This window comes from Sorex fumeus, unplaced genomic scaffold, assembly GCF_029834395.1.
Source record: "Sorex fumeus unplaced genomic scaffold, SorFum_2.1 ptg000128l, whole genome shotgun sequence".
Taxonomy (NCBI): Eukaryota; Metazoa; Chordata; class Mammalia; order Eulipotyphla; family Soricidae; genus Sorex; species Sorex fumeus.
The window spans coordinates 38,875,713-38,897,064 of NW_026606185.1; the positions used below are offsets into that span (position 1 = coordinate 38,875,713).

Here is a 21,352-nt window from a genome sequence, read left to right on the forward strand (position 1 = left end):
CCCCCCCAAAAAAAAAGATGGAATATTTCTCAAAGGTGTGGAGATAGGATCAAGTGGAAGAGAATATGCTTAGCATGGGTGGGGCCCTGAGTCTGATCACCAAAACCAAATGACTACCTGCACCCCCACCCCCCAGCTCTGTGAGCCTGAGCACCACCAGGTGTGCCCTCCATCCTGTCCCCCTGCATTATTACCATAAGGCACTGCTGGGCGCAGCATGTCAGGGAATGCCCCCTTGCCCCTAAGATCTGCCATATTTAAAAAACAGTTTCAGGGGCTGGAGTGATAGTACAGAGGGTAGGGTGTTTGCCTTGCACGCAGCCAACCTCAGTTCAATCACCAGCATTCCATATGACCCCTTGAGCACTGCCAGGAGTAATTCCTGAGTGCAGAGCCAGGAGTAACCCGTGTGCATCGCCAGGTGTGACCCAAAAAGCCAATAAATAAATAAATAAATAAACCCAGTTTGGCTATTATTCTTGGTCAAGTTAATTTATTTTTATTAGGGGGCACATTCAGAAGTACTCAGGGCTTACTCCTGCCTCTGTGCTCAACAGATCACTTCTGGCAGGGCAAAGGTATTTAAAAAAAAAAAAAGCACCTTCGCTGGTGTAATGTTGCTCTGGCCCTTTGGTCACTGACCATTTTTGGTTTTCAATTTTTCTTTAAAATGTTTTCCTTAAAGAATGCTACTTTGATTAACCATTTTTACAATAGATACCTCTCTCTTGTCTTTCCTTGTCATATTTAGTGCCATTTGTACTGTGTCTACAGCTCTTTCTTTCCCAAAGCTAACTGAGTAAGTTATAAGCAGGAAAGATGAAGTTACCTGGTAAAATGAAAAACAGATTCTCTCCTGTCCCACACCAGTGCTTTCTCTTGACCAAGGCCAAATGTCCACTATTTCTCTATTCTGTATTTCGTTCTTCACATTTGGCATACTCCGGTCCGGTCCTCCCATTGTTCATCGATTTGCTCAAGAGGGCCCAGTAATGTCTCCATTATGAGACTTATTGTTACTGTGTTTGGCATATTGAATACGTCACGGGTAGCTTGCCAGGCTCTGCCGTGCAGGCGAGGTACTCTCGGTAGCTTGCCGGGCTCTCCGAGAGAAGAGGAGGAATCGAACTCGGGTCGGCCATGTTGGCTGCCTGCAAGGCAAACGCCCTACCGCTGTGCTATGGCTCCAGCCCACATTTGGCATACTTTAAAATTTTTTTTCAGGGGCTGGAGCGATATCACAGTGGGTAGGGTGCTTGCTTTACATGCAGCTGACTTGGGTTTAATCCCTGGCACCCCATATGAACCCCCGAGTCCTGCCAGGAATGATCCCTGAGCATGAGCCAGCACCAATGGTATGGCCTCAAAACAAAAAAAAATAAAGAAAATGTTCTTCCTATATATGTTCAATGGATGCTTAGTTGCATTTCTCCTATAAATAAATTAATATAGTTCCTGTTGGCAGACATATGTTTCTACACTTAATTGTATAGGTCAGACTACAGCAAACTTGGTTTTTAAACATAGTTATTTGTTATTTGTATATTTACTTTTTCATTTATTTTTGCTTCTGCTCAATTATTTCATAGTAATTTTGATTCCAGGATACAGTTAGACTGTATTTTTTTTTTTTTTTGCCACACCTGGTGGTGCTCAGGGCTTACTCCTGGCAGGCTCAGGGAACCATATGGGGAACTGGGGATTGAACTTGGGTCAGCCATGGGCAAGGCAAGCACCCTACCTGCTGTACTATTGCTCTGGCCCTAGTCAGATTGTTTTCTAATACACCAGCTTAGGAGTGTGCCAACTTAAGAATGTCGTGCCTCACAAGCATGCCAGCCAGTCATTTAGGTTTCTGTGGTTCCAACTCCCAGGTGGGTCATGAGAAAATGCACTCTATTTCTTCCTTCACGTCCCCCTGTGTTTATGGCAACATGTTAGTTCCAAGGAGGTAACACACAGTGTCTATAGAGAAGAACAGAGTGAGCCCAGGATTCAGAGAGGAGAGTGTGCCTGGCATGGCAAATGGGAAGGGAAACTCAGTGAGTGAATGGGAGACTTGGCCCTTCCTCCTCACAGTTCTAGTGAGGTTAGGAAGTGGAAAGGTGGAAATCTACCCCCCAACGCATACCACCGAGGGCAAATGTTGATACGAAAGCCCATATGTTGCATATCTAAATGTCTAAAATATAGAAATCAAACAAATGTTAAGTAATACAGGGGCTGAGGAGATGGCTGAGATATCCGGATTGTGTGCTTCATCTCATGCTGGATTCTGGGTTCAATCCTTGGCAACACATGGACTCCAAGCTCTGTCGGTGAAACCCTAAAAAAGATCAATAAAAACTTAACTAAAATATATTATTCTTCGACTGAGAGATATTCATAACAACTTGCAATCATCTAGGGCCTAGTTGTCAGTCAGATCCTAAATGCTTTCTCTACCCGCTCCTGAGCTGGAAACCCCAGAGGAGTGGACACTGGCCAGTGCACATCTGTACTGTTTATATTCCTGGGAAACAGTCACTCCTTTTTTCAGACTAAGAGGTGCATTGAGGCGCACCGACCCTGAGGAGGGTCATCCTAGGAAGAGACATACTTAGACCTTGGATGTATGTTTCTGGCCATTTGGGCAAGGGGCTCTGAAGTCCCCAGTGCCAAAGTAACTATCCAAAGAAAGAGCAGTGTGGGTTCCAGGTGAGAATGGGCTCAGTCTGAAGAACTCTTTGCCAAGTGGGCTGGCTGAGGGAATCCCTTGAGAGCAGAGTTTCTCAACCCTTCTCTGATCATGGCCCCCTTCAACTTCGTTTCCATTCTGTGGCCCTCTGTTCTAGTGGATGCAGTTCCTAATCTCATGCCCTGGCCCCCACATATGCAATTTTGACCTGTGACCCTCTGGATCATCCTAGGGGCACACTGGGGACCATCTAGATCTTGGTTGAGAAGTGCTGCTTCAGAGCATAGAACCTAAGGCAGGGCCTCCTCCTGCTCTTGCTAAGGTCAAGAACCTCTCTCTCTCTCTCTCTCTCTCTCTCTCTCTCTCTCTCTCTCTCTGTGTGTGTGTGTGCGTGTGCATGTGCATGTGTGCAGGGGAGGGAGAGGGAGTGGGGTATTTCCAGAAGTGCTCAGGGGCTTGGGGCCATTCCTGTCACTACTTGTTTGTGAGCTGGACCATTCAGTGCTTAGGTCCAGTCGGGTGATGTTGCTTGGGTCCAGTGGTGTTGAGGACCACCCTGGTGTTTGGCAGCTACTAGTGTTATCTAGCTTTCTCCATCTGCTTCTTACCAACTCAATGCAGGTTGGGAGTTCAGAGTCTAATTTTATTTTAAATAACCTGTTTCTTTTAGTTTAAACTTCGTAACTCCATCAATAGTAAATTATTATTGAAACTTGGTGGACTTTCAGTGAAACTTGATGGGGGCATATTCCAGGTTCTAAACACTGCAGCATTATTCTTTAGGACCTACTGCACTGCAATGGGGAAACATGCTTTTTTTTGCGGGGGGGTCACACCCAGCTATGCTTAGGAACTACTCCTGGAGGTGCTCGGGGGACCATATAGGATGCCGGGGATTGAACCTGGGTTGGCTGCGTGCAAAGCAAACACCCCACCCATTGTACTATCATTCCAGCTCTAGCAACATGCTTTAAAGACTGTTAGAAGCCCGGAACTGGAGCGATAGCACAGCAGGTAGGGCCTTGTACATGGCCAACCCGGGTTTGATTCCCAGTATCTCATATGTTCCTCCGAGCATTGTCAGGAATAATTCCTGAGTGCAGAGCCAGGAGCAACCCCTGTGCATTTCCAGGTGTGACCCAAAAGGCAAAATAAAATAAAATTAAATTAAAAAATTAAAACTGTTAGAAGCCCTTTTGCTTGTGGCACAGCTTGACATTTCTCTGAGTTCTTAGCAAAGGGTATGTCAGCCACAGTATACCATTGATCTTTACCAAGATCACTTCTTACTTTGATGACTTCTTACTAGCTGTATAAGATGGGGATGACAAAATGTTTTATTTTTTCATCAAATATTATGTTCTCTATAATTCTCCTAAATTCTTCATGCAAACAAAATGCCTCATTAGATGTAGTTAGAAGCATCAATATAACAGATATTTTCAACCTATGATCTAGAGATATCCCTTAGCTAATTCACTAAGTATGTTTTCTATCTTCCAAATTACAGTAGCATTTGTTTTGCCAAACGTTTCATTGATACTCAACATAGGAAATCATAGTCCAAGTATTCAGTAGTAATTTTTGTACTGTTTTTATAATACTAGACCTGGCTTCTTCACACCCTCATTTCAGGTCAGCCTGCCAAGCGGATGAGAGCAGCTACTGTCAAGGCTTCTTGAGACCTAGTTTCTGTAGTCACACAATGCCACTTCCAATTATTCAATTTGTTAAAGCAAGTCAGAGTGCCATGCCCATTCACTGAGAGAAGTGGTAAAGTCATAATGCAAAAATATCAAGAATAATAGGGATGGGAAGAATTACTGTGGCTATCCTGGCCAATGAAACAATCACAAGTCAAATTTTTAGGGTTGAGAGAAAGATACTTTCCAACATGAAAATTATTAGAAACTTAACCTGCAGAAGGCTACTATGGTGTCCATGTATAAGAATGAGAACTTAGGCCAAGAAAGATGAAGACAAGTCATCTGGGGACCAGGTGCTTCCCCACAAACAAGAAGCCACAGAAATCTCCAGGGGCGTGGGGGCTGAGAGAGATAAGTTCCAAATTGGAGTGGGAGATGTGGGTGGGGTAGGTGTTGGAGGTGGTTTGAGATGAATACTTCTAAGAAAGACTTCCTAAAAAAAAAACAAAACAAAACCCAGCACTGAGAAATGACTTGATGGTACTGAGAGAACTATTTTCAGAACTGCTTAGATGATCTAATGAGCTGTTCTATGGGGTTAAAAAAAGAAAAAATGAGGCAAATACTCATCTGGAGAAAACAAAAAGTTGTAGTAGAAAGGAGATTTAATCACATGCCTTAGGCAAAAAAATATAAATAATATTAATATATTTTTTAAAAAAAGCTTTGAATTAGAATTTAACTAAAATAAGACCAGGGCCAGGGAGATTGTTTAAAGGGCTGGAGGGCATGTTTTACGTGTAGGAGGCCTGGGTCTGACCCCGGCCACTGCCTGGTTCCCTGACCACTGCCAGGGTGATCCCTGAGTATATCCAGTGTGGTCCAAAAACAAACAAATGAGTCTCTAAAGTTATTTAGTTATTTGCTATATTTGGAGATGCAGAAAGGGAGGTTGTTGGTTTGTAATGGAGCTAAAATCTTCACGTAGAATTATGGAAACTGTTTCATGTCTAAAATGCATAGATCATAGTATAGCAGAATATTTATGTTATTTAAAAATAAATTGTCTGGGGACTGGAGAGGCAGTACAGGGGTTAAGTTCCTTGCCTTGCATGTGGCTGACCCTGGTTTGATCTCTGTTGCAGATGAACCCCTGACGCGTCTCTGATCCCTGAGCACAGAGCCAGAAGTAAACCTTGACACAAAACAACAGTAACAAAATTTTCTAGAAATCAAGAAGGGATGGGTATGAGAACTATAAATAGGGAACTGATTGCTCAAGTAAACTAATTTTAAAAATTAGTCTTGACTTTTTAAACTAAGAGAAAGTATTATATTACTTTGTGAAAAATGGTTTAAAATGAATTGGAAAAAATTGGCTGTTAATCAGAGAAAAAATATTGCTAGGAGCAGTTACAAGGAAAATCTCCTTGAAAGAATGAAAGATAATCTATGATTAAAAATTTAAAGACTTCACTTTAGGTGCCAGTCCCTATCTGAAGTCAAGAGAAAATTTGAGCAAGGCAAATTCTAACCCTGAAGTTTAGTAGGATTAGGCACATGGATAAGCAGATATTTGCAATGTATCATTCATTGCTGCAATAGAGGCCTGAAGAAAGTGATCTGAGACCACAGAGAAAAGAAACAATCCTTTTTTGGGCTGAAGTTGGAGATGATCTTAGAAATGTAACTAGCCTGCTGCTTATGAAACATGGGGACCTTAGAAAAACTTAGTGGAGAGTCAGAGGGTTCAGCTAGAGATGGGTGGGCAAGTTTGAGTTGAGTTTGAGTTTGGCGTAGCTGGAAACTGAAGTGGGGAATGACTAGAGAGGAGCCTGGAAAGGTAGATGGGGGCAAGTGAGTCATGCTAAAGGGTGACCTTGGAGCATTTCACTTACAGGTGGGAGACGGTGGGGCCGGAGGGATAGTGCAGAGGGTAGGGCAGTTGCTTTGCATGTAGCTGACCTGGGTCCAATGCCAGGAATCCCATATGGTCCCTAGAGCCTGCCAGGAGTAATTCCTGAGTGCAGAGCCAGAAGTAACACCCCTGAGCATCACCAGTGTGGCCCCCAAACCAAAAGCAACCAAACAAAGGTGTGAGATGTGCAATGCATACCTTAGCATGAGCACTGACCCCCCCCGGAAAGTGAGTGGAGGTTCAGAGGCAGAATGTGAAATTGTAAAGGGAAATTCATGAGAGAACCAGCATAGGAGGCAAGAGTGAGAAGTTGGTTGGTTCGCTGGTTCGCTGACAGGTCACAGCCACCAGCTGCGGGATGAGGGACTCGGGTGACTCGGAGGTGTACACACTCAGCAGATGTCTTGTGCGCCCCACACTCTACTAGCACAGGGGGCCTGGGGTTGAATCGAGCATGGTGCTTGCCTTCAAGGAATCTTCAATTGTGGCCAGCTGCAGAGAACAAAAGAACTGCAGCCACAGCTGTGAGGTTCTATTCTCAAGGGAGTGAAGCCCGGGAGAGAAGGGAAACCCAGCGAAGCTGCAGGAGAGGGCGTCTGGCAAAGGGGTGGGTTGTGGTGACAGATGCTGTGGACAGAGGCATGAGAAGTCATCTGCCAGAGGCAATTTGATGGCATTGATGATCTGACAACATCAGGGACCCTCGGCCAGAAACTGGGGTGTCAAGAAGAGAAGGAGTGAGGGTGCTGAGAAATGAACAGCTCTCTCTCAGGAGCTGGCAAACTGAAGGAGAAAGGTCAGCTGGAGAAGGGTTTCATGAGGGGTCCTTTTTTTTGTTTGTTTTGGGGCCACACTGATGATGCTCAGTGACTACTCCCGTCTCTGTACTCCGGGGGGTGGGGTCTACTGGTGGTGCTCTGGGGACTACACAGTGCCAGGAATCAGGCTGGGACCCCTTCATGCAAAGCTGGCACATGACCCACTGAAACATCTCTCTGGCCCAACATATAGTTTTTAAAAAAAATTTTATTAATTTTTCTTTTTGGGTCACACCTGGTGTTTCACAGGGGTTACTCCTGGCTCATCCATTCAGGAAATACTCCTGGCGGTGATTGAGCGACCATATGGGATGCTGGGAATCGAACCTGGGTCAGCTGTGTGCAAGGCAAATGCCCTACCCACTGTGCTATCGCTTCAGCACCCAACATATAGCTTTTTTTTTTTTTTTTGCTCTCCGCATAGTTGGATCACGGTCCTCCCGTTGTTCATCGATTTGCTCGAGCGGGCCCAGTAACGTCTCCATCATGAAACTTGTTGTTACTGTGTTTAGCATATCGAATACGTCACGGGTAGCTTGCCAGGCTCTGCCGTGAGGGCGAGATACTCTTGGTAGGTTGCCGGGCTCTCCGAGAGGGGCGGAGGAATCGAACTCGGGTCGGCCATGTTGGCAGTTTGTAAGGCAAACACCCTACCACTGTGCTATCGCTCCAGCCCCCAACATATAGCTTTTTTTTTTTTTGCTCTCCGCATAGTTATTTACAGTTTATTCACTTACTATTCATATATCATGATTTTTTAAATTTATTTATGTTATTTTCCTGCCCATCCCTGCTAACTGAGTTCATCTTTCTTCGTTGGAAGCCAATGTCTTCAGAAACTTTTTTTTATGTGAACTTTTTTTTTAATAATTTATTTATTTATTGAATCACTATGGGAAAAGTTACAGAGCTTTCAGGTTTAGGTCTCAGTCATGTAAATATCAAACACATTTCCCTTTACCAATACTTATTTTTAACCTCGAACCCCAATAGAACACCACCTCCCACCCCTCCCAATTCCTGTGAGGCAGATGAGTTCTAGTTAACACTCTATCTACTTTGACTAGATTCATTATTTCGATAAAAGATGCACCATTATTATTTAGAGTTTACGACCCCCCCCCCCCCCAAATCAGACATGCTGAAAAAGCGTTGTGAAATGATTTGCTTTCTACAGCTGGGTTTTAAGAATTAAATGATGTCTGGGTTTTGGATTTCTGCTATTTTACTTATTAACCCTGGAAGTATTTCTATTAAAAGTTAGATAGTTAAGAGATTGGTTTCTGTGCTCTGGAGTCGTGGCCGTGCCGGAGAGCCGCTCGTGGGGGACAACTGGTGACCTCGGTAGGGCGTGAAGGACGAACCGGAACGCCCCCCCCTTCCCATGAGGTCCCTGTCGCCCCCACCACCGGCTCAAACCTGCTGTCCACAAGGCTCCCGTGCGGCCGCCATCTTTCTTTCCAGAGAGCTATGTGAACATTTTATGTATGTTTACATACATATCCCATTGTGATTCTTTCATTTCTCTATACGTGCTTATAACTCAATATCCAACATATAGTTTTAGAATAAAAAACACTTGACTCATCTGGTGCAGCTACATAAATCATCAAAGTCAGTGTAAACAAAAACTTCGTTTTTTTTTTCAAAATCATTTGCCTTTTATTCAAAATCATTAAGAATTTTGATGAGATGACTCAGAAATTGGGGTACATGCCTTGAGTGCACAAGGGCCCAAGTTTAATTCCCAGCACCACATGGCTTCCAGGGCACTGCCAGGGGTGGCCCTGACAGCCCACAGCACTGTAACCCCAGCAGCACAGTGATGATGCAGGTCCTAGCGGGGAGCTGTGTGGTTGGCTGGTTGGTTATTGGCTGGGTATTGCTGGGAGTAGCCCCCAATTCCTGTGAGCACTGCTTGGAAGCCTGCCCTAATGTTAAGAATTTCAAGACAGCAGTGGCAGAGCATTAAATGAGTGTGGGATCACAGCACAGGTTGCATTCCAGGAAGCCAGCCCTGACTCTGGGAGCAGAAGCCAGGGAGAAAGGAAGAGGTTGCCTGAATCAGGGCAGCTTGAAGATAGAACATTAAGGAAGGACAGCTAGGACTTTGGCCATTCCATGGGGAAGATGGCGCGTGGAAAGGAGGGGGTGCTGGAAGGGGCGAGGGTTCTTGTGGGACAGATGAATAGTGTTTAGGCAGAGGACAGAATTTACAGGCACCATGGGCCATGGGGAGCCACAGTAAGCTGAAGTGGGTTCAAGAGAGTGACCGGATGGAAGCAAGCCAGGATTTCCCAGGACAGACAGCGCTGAGAGAACGTGAGGCAAGAAGGTCCTTCGGAGCAGCGATGAGAACTGGGGTGGTGGGCTGGCTGTCAGCTAGAAGGGTGTTGGCAATGAAACCCAAGGTGCGGAAGGAGTAAAACTGGAGAGCTGAATATGCTGAGCTGATGGTGAAGTTGGTATATGGCCAGGTCAGCACATCCACGAAAAAGATTAGAGCAAAAGGAAGGAGAGCTAGAAATCGGAATGCAGTGAGCAGATGGGTCCTGCTAGTCAAGACCAGCAAAGGCGTGCACGTGTGACTGGGAGAGGCCTTGAAGCCCCCGAGCGTGGGACCAGGGATCCTTTGCCCTCGCAGTCAGGAGAAAGGGAGAGACAGACGTTTTAGAGGCGCCTGGCAAAGACGCCAATGTTAAGAGCGACTGGGCATTTTCCCTACCATCTCTTGGGGATGCGAGGAACCCAACTGCGTGCCCAGGAACGAAGAAGAAGCCTGAGTGCGTGCTGCGGACGGTGGGGGTCGCCCTCGAGCGGCGAAGAGAGAGCCTGGAGGCCGCGAGCAGCCTGCAAATCCCAGCGCCCGGGTTACCCGCGGGTCCCTACCTCTCCCGCGCCCCTCCCCATCCCGGGAGCAGGCGGGAAGCAGGCGGCAAGGTTCACTGCAACTTAGGGAGACCTAACTGCTCAGAGGTTGCTGTAGAGGCACCTCCACTAGGGACTGCGCGGCCCCGTGCCCGGCCCGGCGCGGGGATCCCAGAGCACCGCCTCGCGGGCACCCGGGGCCGTTCGCCGGGCCTCCTGGGCTTGTGTCTTAGAAGCACCCTCGGTCCTCCGGCTCACGTTTTGCCTTCTCCCCCAGGGAAACCTTCCCTGTGCCCCCTCTAGAAGGCTGCCTCCTGGGGTGCCCACTGGGGCGTTCAGAGCCTGGGTAGCAGCAGGACAGCTAGCTCAGAGATGGGGAAGGCGCGAGAGGTCCGTCCTGGGTCCCCGCCGCGGTCCCCAGCGGCTCCCGCACCCGGGTTCGGGGAGCTCCGGCCTCGGGGAGCACGTGCAGAGGTGCGGGAGGCGCGGGAGGCGGCCCTCGGGGGTGCGCGCCGCGGGTCGGGTGGGCCGGGGCGGCGGGGCGCGCCGAGGGGAGGAGCGGGCGCAGGAGGGGAAGAAAGGGGCCCGCCGGCCCCGCCCCCGGCCCGCCCCCCGCGGCCGGAGCCCGGACTGCAGCGGGGCGCGCCGGAGCCTGCGAGCCCGCGAGCCAGCAGCGAGCGGCGGCCGCGGCCTCTCTCCCCCTCGCGCTGCGCCCGGCGTTGCCCGCCCGCGGCCCCGATCGTGCCGGGGGCCCGCGCCCCCCGCGGCAGGGATGCATCATGGCCACGCTGTCTTGCCGGGTGCAGTTCTTGGACGACACGGACCCTTTCAACAGCACCAACTTCCCGGAGCCCAGCCGGCCGCCGCTCTTCACGTTCCGCGAGGACCTCGCGCTCGGCACCCAGCTGGCCGGGGTCCACCGGCTGCTGCGGGCGCCGCACAAGGTAACAGCCCGGCGGCCGCGGCCGCAGCCCTGCGGGGAAGCGCGCGGGCTCGCGCTGGCCAGACGCCCCCTCCCCGCTCTCCGGGCTGGGAGCACCCCGCTGCGACCCGGACCCGGGACCCGGGACCCGGGGCCCGGGCTCGGCCCAGCAGGTGCCGCGTCGGCCGGCGGCGGGATGGAGAAGGTTCCCCGGCGCCGCGCCGTTAGCTCGGCCGGGTGGGCGGGGTGGGGCGCGGACGCCGGCAGCGGCGTTGCCCCCCGCGGGACGCTGCCCGGGGAAACGATCCCCAAGCAACGCCGGGAACCCCCCCTCCCCGCCCCAACCCAACCCCACCGAGCTGCAAGCATCTGGGTCGTGGCGCGCGACCCTCGGCACAAAGCGTGCTTCTCGGGGACCCCTCTCCCGCCGCCCCTCCCCGGGGGCACCGTCGGCCGCGCTCCGCAGTCGCGCCCGGAGTCGCCCCTTTTGCTCGCGCGCAGAAGCAGGTGGCCTTGGGAACGCCGCGGAGCAGGGGCGGGGGGAGGAGGGGCGGCGCGCGCACAAAGCCGCAACCTCGGAGCCCGAAATGAGTGTCCCCTGGGAAGAATGGCTTCTCGGTTCCCCCCCACCCCACCCCACCCTCCAGCCCCCCGCCTCCTCTGTCTCAGAGGACAAGGCGTCTTGCAAAGTGTTTGTAGCGGAGAACTGACCATTGAAAGCTAATCATTTCGTTACCGGGGACAACCTTTCCTCCCACTTAAACAGATTAACTGCAACCTCAAGAATTACTTCTCCACTACATTTTTTCTTTTCTTTTTTTTGCTTACGCTTCCTATAAGAACTTGCAGGTGATTTATTCTTTGAGGTGAAGAACATGAGATGACCTGAATGCCCCCCACCCCCACCCCATGAACCAAACCAATTAAAAAACAAAAAACCTTCCACTAGATTTTTTTGCATGATGTTCATGACTTGGATTGGAAGTAGAGCAGGAGGCTGCATGTGGTAGCCAGTGAGTTCTGGTACCTTATGGACCCAGTGAGTGGTTTTCCTCCACTCCTACCAAAATCTCCACTCTATCTCTGCCTCACCGCCCTACTTAATTAGTAACTTGTTTGCAGGAATGAGGCACCAGGCAGTTCTTGCTCCTTCTCTCCCTTTGGGTGCAGGACAGGTGCATGGTGGGCGGGGACCTCGCTGGTCATATGAGAAGGTTGCACTAGAAAACAGAGGGCAGAGGTGGTGTCCGAGATTCATTTTTTTCAGAATCATTAAAAAAAATTTGCTTCTCAATCAATGGTTTCACTTAAAAGGTTTTGAAGGGTTTCTTCAACATCAGGAATATCCATTCACTTTGGTCTCTGAGCACAGTGGTCTTTTGTTGAAACAACAGAAGACTTAAGACGGTGTCCCTAAGACACCAAAGTGGTGAAGTGGTTTCCTTCGATTTCCAACTCTATAGACAGGGCTTGACCTTTAAAGCTGGAAGCTAAGCATGTTTTTGTGTTTCCATGGACCGATCCCATGGTCTTGATCCAGTCCTCCGGTCCCATAGGAGGTTCAAGGCATTTTTGCCTCCTCCACGCTCCCCCACCCCAACTTCCCTCAGCCTGAAGGCACATGAGGAGTCTGGCTCACAGCACACTCAAAAGTTGCTCTTGTGCAAAACGTAGAACCAGAAGAAGTCCCATAGTAACACTGGGCACCTTTTCCTGGGGGCCAGCCAGCCTTGGTCTTGGTCTTGCCAAAGCCTCCTGCAGCATATTCATAGGGTTGACGTTCCTCACATCCGGAGATGAGTGAGAGGCTGGTTCTCTTAGTGTGGTTTTGTGAAGCAGAGTTGGGGGTATTTCTATGTCTAGGTTCCTATTTATATTTTAAATGCTGGCTACTTTCCAGCAGGGAATCTGAAAACTGTATCATCCAGGCTGGACCAGGGAGATAACCCAAAGGATTTGAGCATAGGGTTTGCATGCAGTAGGTAGATCCCTGGTGCTGCGTGATCCCCTCAAGGACCGCCTGGAGTAGCCCCTCACAGACTGCTGAGTAAGCCCCCAAAGATACAAGCAGAGCAAACTGGATCACACACCTGTGAGAGGAAGAGCTAATAATGAACTTTGAGCATTTGGCATGTAGACATGGGGTCTGCATGTCCTTTACCCCTGTGAAGTGAGGCTTTGTCTATATTCTACAGATAAGGAAACAGGTAAACAGGTAGAAAGGGCCACAGTAACCTACTTTGTCTCCTAGGTCAGGGAAGCTGAGAGTCAGAGAAGGTCATTGGAGACTCCCACAGAGGTTCAACTTCCTGGGCCGATTGTATGAGTATGGGGAGAGGTCACCCTAGGGGCTTCCTTTTCATTACCCAGGGGAGTTAGCTCTCCTGATCATCCTGGTGTGCCAGCTTCTTTTTGGCCTGGGGCAGGTGAGTGTTCCAAGTGTGAGTCAGCGTCTTGGGGGCAGAGTTCCTGGCCTGATGGAGTTCACAGTCAGAGGTGGAATAGCTCCTTACCATGTGGTGAGTTAGCTAGAGGTTAGTGAGTGGACCCCCAACACCCCAATCCCTGTCATAGAAACCAGAGAACATTTCTCCTAGGTTCCATGAAGTTCAGCCTTGGCTAGAGGGGGAGTTTTGTGTATGTGTATGTGTATGTGTATATGTGTGTAAGGGACATGGATCAGGCTGACTTTCTCTCTGTTCTCAGACATCCTGTATGGCCAGGTGGCCTGAAGCACTGGCCCATGCAGCTGGCGATCTGTCACTGAGCACATACTCTGAGCAGCTAGCCCCAGCCTCACACAGGGTCCTGGTTTGTGAGACTTTTCCTAGGGATACTCCTGAGCTGGGTTGCTTCCAAGTCCAAAACTGGAGTCAGGCTAAAGAGTTAGTACAGAATCAGGCGCTTGCCTTACATAAAGGCCATCCCAGTTTGTGGTTTGATTACTAGCGTGGTGTATGATTTCTCCTGGTGTCATCAGGAATAATCCCTGAGTATAGAGCTGGGACTAGCCCCTGAGCATCACTGAGGATAGCACCCAAATAAAACAAGCCAAAAGACTTCTCCAAACTAAGTAAACACCAGTCTTAAGTCAATGCATCTTTTCTCAAGCTAATGATACATTAATTGATCTCATCCCTGGTGATTCATTCAAATTTGTTCATTTAATGAAACAATTCAACAAAAAAGATTTTCTCCTTGTTTTGCTTTATCATTCCTTCAAACTGTTAGGCTAAAAAGTTCTTTTTCATCATTGTTGGGAGGACTATTGAATAGGGGGTTTGTTCACTAACAGAAGGCTTGGGGCAGGTGCTGTCAGTCCACCTAAGCGATGGTATTTTGCTCTGGTTAAGTGGCCTGCTGCTTTCAAATCCTACATTAACAGGTGCTTATTTTGGGTTTGTGTTATACAAGAAAAAGTGCAATTGTAGGACTTCTGATTTAGAAAAAATATCTAGGCACCAGAATTCATAAATAACAGACTTTGCAAAGCTTAATTGTATTAACTGATACCAAAGCAGAGAATATAGAGTCTTGCTTCCCTTTCATAAACAAAATACAACTATCCAATTTTTTTTCTAGGAAAGTGTATGCTAGCTCACTTGACGAAATTGTAATTAGGCCTTATTAATCAATTCTGGAGATTGAAATGGTCTTCTATGGAATAGCAGTATTTCCCCAAATGGACCATTACATCCTATAAGGGGAATGATCCTGGGGCAAGGTGCAATTATGTGGGCTGCTTTCTGTTTGTTCTCTTAAAGAAGGTAGACTTCAGGGTGGTGGCTCTGAATGATTTCTGAAAAGGAGCAGTAGGTGAAATAAATTTGAGAACTGGTGGTAAGGTAAAGGTAAAGGCCCTCCCGTTGTTCGTCGATTTGCTCGAGCGGGCCCAGTAACGTCTCCATTGGAGACTTTGTTGTTACTGTGTTTGGCATATCGAATACGTCACGGGGAGCTTGCCAGGCTCTGCCGTGCGGGTGAGATACTCTCAGCAGCTTGCCGGGCTCTCTGAGAGGGGCGGAGGAATCGAACTCGGGTTGGCCATGTTGGCTGTGTGCAAGGCAAATGCCCTACCGCTGTGCTATTGCTCCACCCGTAGAATGAAATAATAATGCTGTGTGGATGATGATGATGATGATTGATTATGGAGCCAAACGTTCTCATAGATAGGCTCTATCTCTAAAACATCATAGGTCCAGTGGTTGTAGGATCTTGTCTCTCAGAAGACCAGAGTCAGAGCAGAAGGAAGTCACCTGGCCACGTGAGTGGGAAGTTCCATCCAGAGAGCTCGGTGTTGACGACTGATAGTCCGCCTGCTCATTGGATTAGCCTTGCTCATGCTGGGCTGCTTTCTCACCACCTTTGTCTTTGTGGTTACCTTGCTGCTTCAGCTAGCTCACCTATTAAACTTCCGATTGTGATTGCAGTGAGGATTAGAGCCTGGGCTCTTGTAGGAAACAGTCTACAACCTCCTCAGATACCTCTGAGTCTGCGTTTCCTCAAGATGTCTGTGGGGTTCCTGGGCATATTACAATCAAGCAGCCTGGATTCCAGGCCACTTAGGTCCGGGGGCTCAGCAGGTGGGGGTCTCACTGTCTTCTCTGCTCATAAATAACTTCCTTGATGGTGAAGTCCTGACTATCCCCTTCTCTGGTGTACCCCAGGAAGCTGAGTAGTGCTAAGACAGCCTGTACTAACTTGATTGATTGGTGTTAGTTTTAGAACACAAATCCCTGGGTATTACTGCCCTAATGAATTTCCACCTTAATCCTTTTAAGGGACACATCTGTTTGCTACATTACATTTAGATTTTAAAAAGATGAGATCATTAGTGAGGTTGGCAAGTGTGGTGGGTCACACAGCATCTTAACAACACTGCTGGAGAATGTTGTGTGAACGGCGGAGAGCGTCTCCACACCAGCTGAGTTGAATCTGACTTGACCATGATTAGCTCAGTTGGTTGAAGCTGTGCTATCGAGCTTAGGCTAGTGGGATTGAAACTTTCATGGGTCAGTTGGCTTTGCTTCATGCTTGGCCACAGACCACGTCGGAAACCCAGCTAGACATCCCGTGGTGGCTCCTAGCAAGGATCTGGAGTGGAATGGATGGGTAGGGATCTTGGGGTGGGGGGCGGTGGGGAAGAGCTCCCAGACGATGCACTCATAGTGGGCACTGCATTGGAGGTCTTTGGCCCTCAGTTCATTTGTTTTCACAACTCTGGTAGGGGGACAGTTAACCCAGGTAACTGATGGGGAAACTGAGGCACTGGGAAGCTAAGCAGGCCGCCTAAGATCACACTTTTAAGTGAAGGGGCTAAGATTTAAGGTTAAGTCTTTTTTCACCCTGAAGTCTATAGGAAATGTGTCACATTATTAGAAAACCAGAGCACATGGTCTCTAGGCTGGTGGTGGGGACCGGGGGCCACTGCTTGCATCTCACTAGACTTCCTGGCACAAGACTGACATGGCTGGGCCTAGATGACGCCTAGCAGGGTAGACCCTCAGGGAGCCTATGCTATTGTCCTCAGAGTCCAAACTGTCCCTTTGGCAAACAACAACCCTGCCCTTGCCTCCCACTTCAGACTCTGAAATGCTTCTCCTAAACTGTGGCAGATTGAAAACTGATTAACATGCTGAGACTGTGTAGAGACACCCCACCCCTGCCTCCATCCTTTCAGAGGTTTCTTGCTCTGTGAAGAGGAAACTTTGACCTCTTGGGTCCTCTCGTGTTCTCAGAGGACCGTCACCACTTCTGAGAACTGCCACAACACTTGGCAGGTGTTGTGGCTTCTGCCTAGGGTTCCAAGGACCCCTGTCTCAGCCCGGACCTTTAGCCTCGCTGGGGTTCCAGTGGGGGCGTTATCAGAGTTGAGGTTTTCAGCATTTACTCTGTCCAGACAGTAAGTCTCTCTCTCTCTCTCTCAAATCCATTTATTGGGATAGATTTCAGGGCCTTGTTCTAAATTAATGGGTGGGGTGGGGAATGATGTGACAATGTTAAGTGTCACTATAGGCACCAGCAAAATTTAGATTATGGGAAATTTTAGTTTTGCTAACAAATATATTACCAAAAACAACAAAAAAAAATGGATGAAAACTATGGGGGGGGCTTTAGGAGAATGACAAAGCAGTCTCAATGTAGTGTTCTAATTAATTGCTGAGTCAATTATTTGTACATTGTAAATCAATATTTAAGATCACTGGGGAGACTTGAATAGTGACTGACATCACAATGATGGAAGTTAAAATAGTAACAGTAGAATAATAGAATTATTAAAGTGTCATAAAATTGTTTCTATTTACAGAAGAGTCTGTACCCTTCAGAGCCACATACTGAAATTTGTAGATGAGATTCTATAATGTCTAGGATTTGCTTCAAAATAACCCTAAATGAAGGAAAAATAGGCAAGTGAGTGTACAAAAGAATAAGATAGACCAGAAGCTGAGCTAGATTATGGGTATGTGGGAGGTTATTACACTATGTCCTATACTTTTGCATATATTGAACTTTTTAATTGAAATAGCTAAAAGGTCACACATAATAGGTTAGAATCTCAGTGTTCCCTTTGTGACCATAGTTCTTTCCTTAAGTATGATTGCGTGTTCTGTGTGTGTCTGCTATAGCAGAGATGGCAATAGTTTGAAATATATCTCCATTGATATTTTCTTTTTCTGATGTTCATATTTTCCTTAGGATATTTGAAAAAACTGGGGTTGGGACAACAGTACAGTGGTAAGGTGCTTGCCTTGCATGCAGCAAGACATTGTCTAATATAATGTCTAATCCTAGACATTATAGAATCTGAGTTTGGTCCCAGCATCCCATATGGTCCCCCAGCACTGCCAGAAGTGATTCCTGAGTGCAGAGTCAGGAGTAGCCCCTGAGTCTTGCCAGGTGTAACCCAAAGACCAGCCGTCCTCCCCTTCAACTCCCAAAACAAATGAATGGCATCAGTCTTTAATGTTCAGGCTTTTATCTCCCTAGGCTGACTAAATTCTAGTGATAAAATAGAAAGTAACTTATTACATAAATCATTAGTTTAGCAAAGGAACTGTGATGGTAGAGATATACATGGAGTTCCAGTAGATGCACCTGCATTTTTATCCCTAAACAAGATGTTTCTATAATAAGTTATCCTGGTGTAAAAAACTTGGTTTCCTAGCAGAGCCTGTGACATTCTCCCCTAATACAACAAGTATTAGAGCTGAGTACATGTGAGCGAATTCTATCTCCAGCCTCCATTACCCCTCAAGGGCACATCTCTGGGTGCAGCAAACAATAGTGGTGTTATAATAAAAATGTAAGTTGCCAGTATACTTTGGCACTATTACTATTATGGAAAAATTTTATTTTTTATGGACATATTAACTCATTTGTAAATTAGTTACTGCGGTGGGGATTGGTCAAACACTCTTCTCCTGTTGTTCATTGATTTGCTTGAACGGGCCCAGTAACATCTCCATTTTTGAGACATGTTGTTACTGTGTTTTGGCATATTGAATACATCATGGGTAGCTTGCCAGGCTTTTCTGGGAGAGATACTCTCGGTAGTTTGCCGGGCTCTCCAAGAGGGGCAGAGGAATCGAACCCAGCTTGGTCAGGCTGGCTGTGCTCAAGGCAAACACCCTACCGCTGTGCTATCGCTCCAGCCTGGGGATTGGTAGTACATTTAAAAAGGGGATGGGTACTCGATCATTGTATAACTGAAACCCAAGCGCAAAAATTTGTAAGTCTACAACTGTACCTCATGGTGTTTAATAAAAATTAAAAATGTTATATTATTATGCATAGCAAAATTCACTTAATCACTTAACTTCCCGTTAGTCGTCGATTTGCTCGAGCGGGCGCCAGTAACGTCTCCATTTGTCCCTGTCGCGTGCTAGTGTAGCCCAATGGCATCTCTTCGCTCCGGGAACATGGAGGGCCTCAAACCGATCGTTCATGATCTTGACAAAGAAGTCTGACCATCTGGTAGGTGGGCGGCCACGCGGTCTCTTGACATCCCGTGGAATCCAATCAGTAACAGCTCTAGTCCAACGGTCGTCTTTAAATCTCATTACGTGACCAGCCCATCTGATTTTCGACACCTTGGCAAATGAGACAGCGTCCCTGATCCTTGATCGTCGACGGATGTCAGAACTCCGGATTCTTTCTCTCATTTGAGTGAAACGTGATATTCCAAGCATAGCTCTTTCTATTCTTCTTTGGGAGACCTGAATGGCGTTCTCATCTTGTTTGCGTAGGGCCCAGGTCTCTGAGGCATATGTTAATGCAGGAAGAACAGTGGAATCAAAGAGATGTGCCCAGAGCCGGAGGTTCTTCGTCCTCTTAGCTATTTCTTCGACGTTCTTGAAGGCGTTCCAAGCCGCTCTCTTCCTCCTGCGCAGCTCGGGTGCCAGGTCATTTGTCATGTTGACCTCTCGACCTAGGTAGACATAGCTGTTGCATTCGGAGATGGTCGTTCCATTGAGAGCGAATGGGGCGTCAGGAACAAGGCTGTTTCTCATAAACATTGTCTTCGTAAGATTCAGCTGTAGTCCTACCTTTCCACACTCACGGTCAAAGTCGGCCAGCATTTGTGCCGCTTGGCTGATGTTTGGTGTTATTAAAACAATGTCGGGGCTGGACCGATAGCATAGCGGGTAGGGCGTTTGCCTTGCACGCAGCCAACATGACCGACACAGGTTCGATTCCCAGCACCCCATATGGTCCCCCGAGCACCGCCAGGAGCAATTCCTGAGTGCATGAGCCAGGAGTAACCCCTGAGCATCGCCGGGTGTGACCCAAAAACCAAAAAAAAAAAAAAACAATGTCATCAGCAAAGCAAAGGTGGTGTAGTTGCCGACCATCTATCTTCACTCCCATTCCTTCCCATTCCAGTCGTCGCATGATGTTCTCGAGGGTGGCACTGAAGAGTTTTGGTGAAATGGTATCACCCTGCCGCACCCCTCTCTTGACATCAACGATCACTTCTTTGTAGAATGGTGAGATCCTGGTAGTGAATCCGCAATACAGCTCACGGAGGATCCTGATGTATTGGGCTTGAATGCCCTGATTGGCTAGGGCTTCAATGACCGCTTCCGTCTCAACAGAATCAAAGGCCTTCTTTAAATCAATGAACGTTAAGCAGAGCGGCATCTTGAACTCCCGAGAAACCTCAATGAGCTTGGTTATCGTGTGGATATGGTCGATGGTGCTGAATCCTTTGCGGAACCCTGCTTGCTCACATGGTTGTCCTTCATCTAGTGTTCTGCCAATCCTATTCAGGATGACTCGAGTGAACAACTTGTAGATGACAGACAATAGGCAGATCGGGCGATAGTTGCCAATGTCATGGATGTCTCCCTTCTTGAACAGTAGTACGGTCCTGCTGGTTTTCCATTGAGATGGAACCTTGCATTCAGACAGGTAGCGAGTGAAGAGCCGAGCCAGTGTATTGATGAGTACTGACGGCAGGTTCTTCAGGTGTTCAGGTCTGACCTTGTCTGGGCCGGGTGCTGTTTGCTTCTTTACTGACGAAATGGCGTGTCGGATTTCGGAAGGGAGAACGTTGGGAACGACATACCCATCCTGTGGAATTTGGTATGTCGGCAAGTGGACATGGCTATCGAAGAGATTTGAGTAGAAGTCATGGATAATCTTCTCCATTGCCGTTCTGGAGGATGTGATGGATCCATCAGGACGTCGGAGGGCAGTCATCTTGCTCTTATAGTTGGCGAAGGACAGGCGGGCCTTACGAATACTTTTCCCGGCTTCTGCCGCATCTACCAGTACTTCTGCTCTTCTCTCTTTGAGGTCTTCCTTGATCGCATCTCTGCACTGCTTTGCAAGCTCGGACGTTAGCTTGCGGTTGCCTGAGGCATGCGCCAAACCACGCTGGCGAATTAGCTCAAGAGTTTTCGAAGATAGGCGACTTTTTGTGGCTATCTCTCTCTTGGCGTTCCTCGCACATTCATGGAGGTGCTGAACCAGTCGATCGTATTCCTCGTCAATGTTGTCAACAATGGCATCTTCCCATGTTGCCGCAATAGTACCAAAGAGTTCCCAGTTGGTGGTCGTTCTGGGAGTTCTCTTTTTGAACTTTGCAGCCCTTTCTCCCCGCTCTGTGAAGTAGAATTTTGCACGAAGGAGACGGTGGTCCGATCCCGTTCGAAATTTTGGGACAACAGCGACATCAGTCAGGCAAAACCGTCGATTGAATATGATGTGGTCTATTTCGTTGTGGAATCGTCCACCGGGAGACTCCCATGTCCATCGTTTAGATTCTGCCTTCTGGAACTGTGAGTTACCATGAATGGTCTTGGTCGACATGATGAACTCAGACAGTCTCTCACCCTGTTCATTCCATTCTAGGCCATGGGTCCCGATGTGAAGTTCTTCAGCTGATCTTCTCGGTCCTATCTTGGCATTAAAATCACCCACAATGATCTTGTAGAAGGTGTGGTCTTCTTTATAGAACTTCTCTAGCTCCATGTAGAACTTCTCGATTTCTCTTTCATC

The 21,352-nt window shown here is 47.9% G+C and overlaps 1 protein-coding gene across 9 annotated transcripts in view; it reads left to right on the forward strand.

Annotated features, from left to right (window-relative positions):
* The first annotated feature begins 10,559 nt into the window (after window positions 1-10,559).
* FHOD3 (formin homology 2 domain containing 3) overlaps window positions 10,560-21,352 on the forward strand; it is a 476,176-nt gene continuing 465,383 nt past the window's right edge. For all 9 annotated transcript variants that reach the window (XM_056137948.1, XM_056137949.1, XM_056137951.1 and 6 more), the window contains exon 1: window positions 10,560-10,871. In XM_056137948.1, coding sequence (XP_055993923.1) covers window positions 10,707-10,871 — 165 coding nt within the window. In that variant the 5' untranslated portion in view covers window positions 10,560-10,706. The remainder of the gene's footprint in view (window positions 10,872-21,352) is intronic.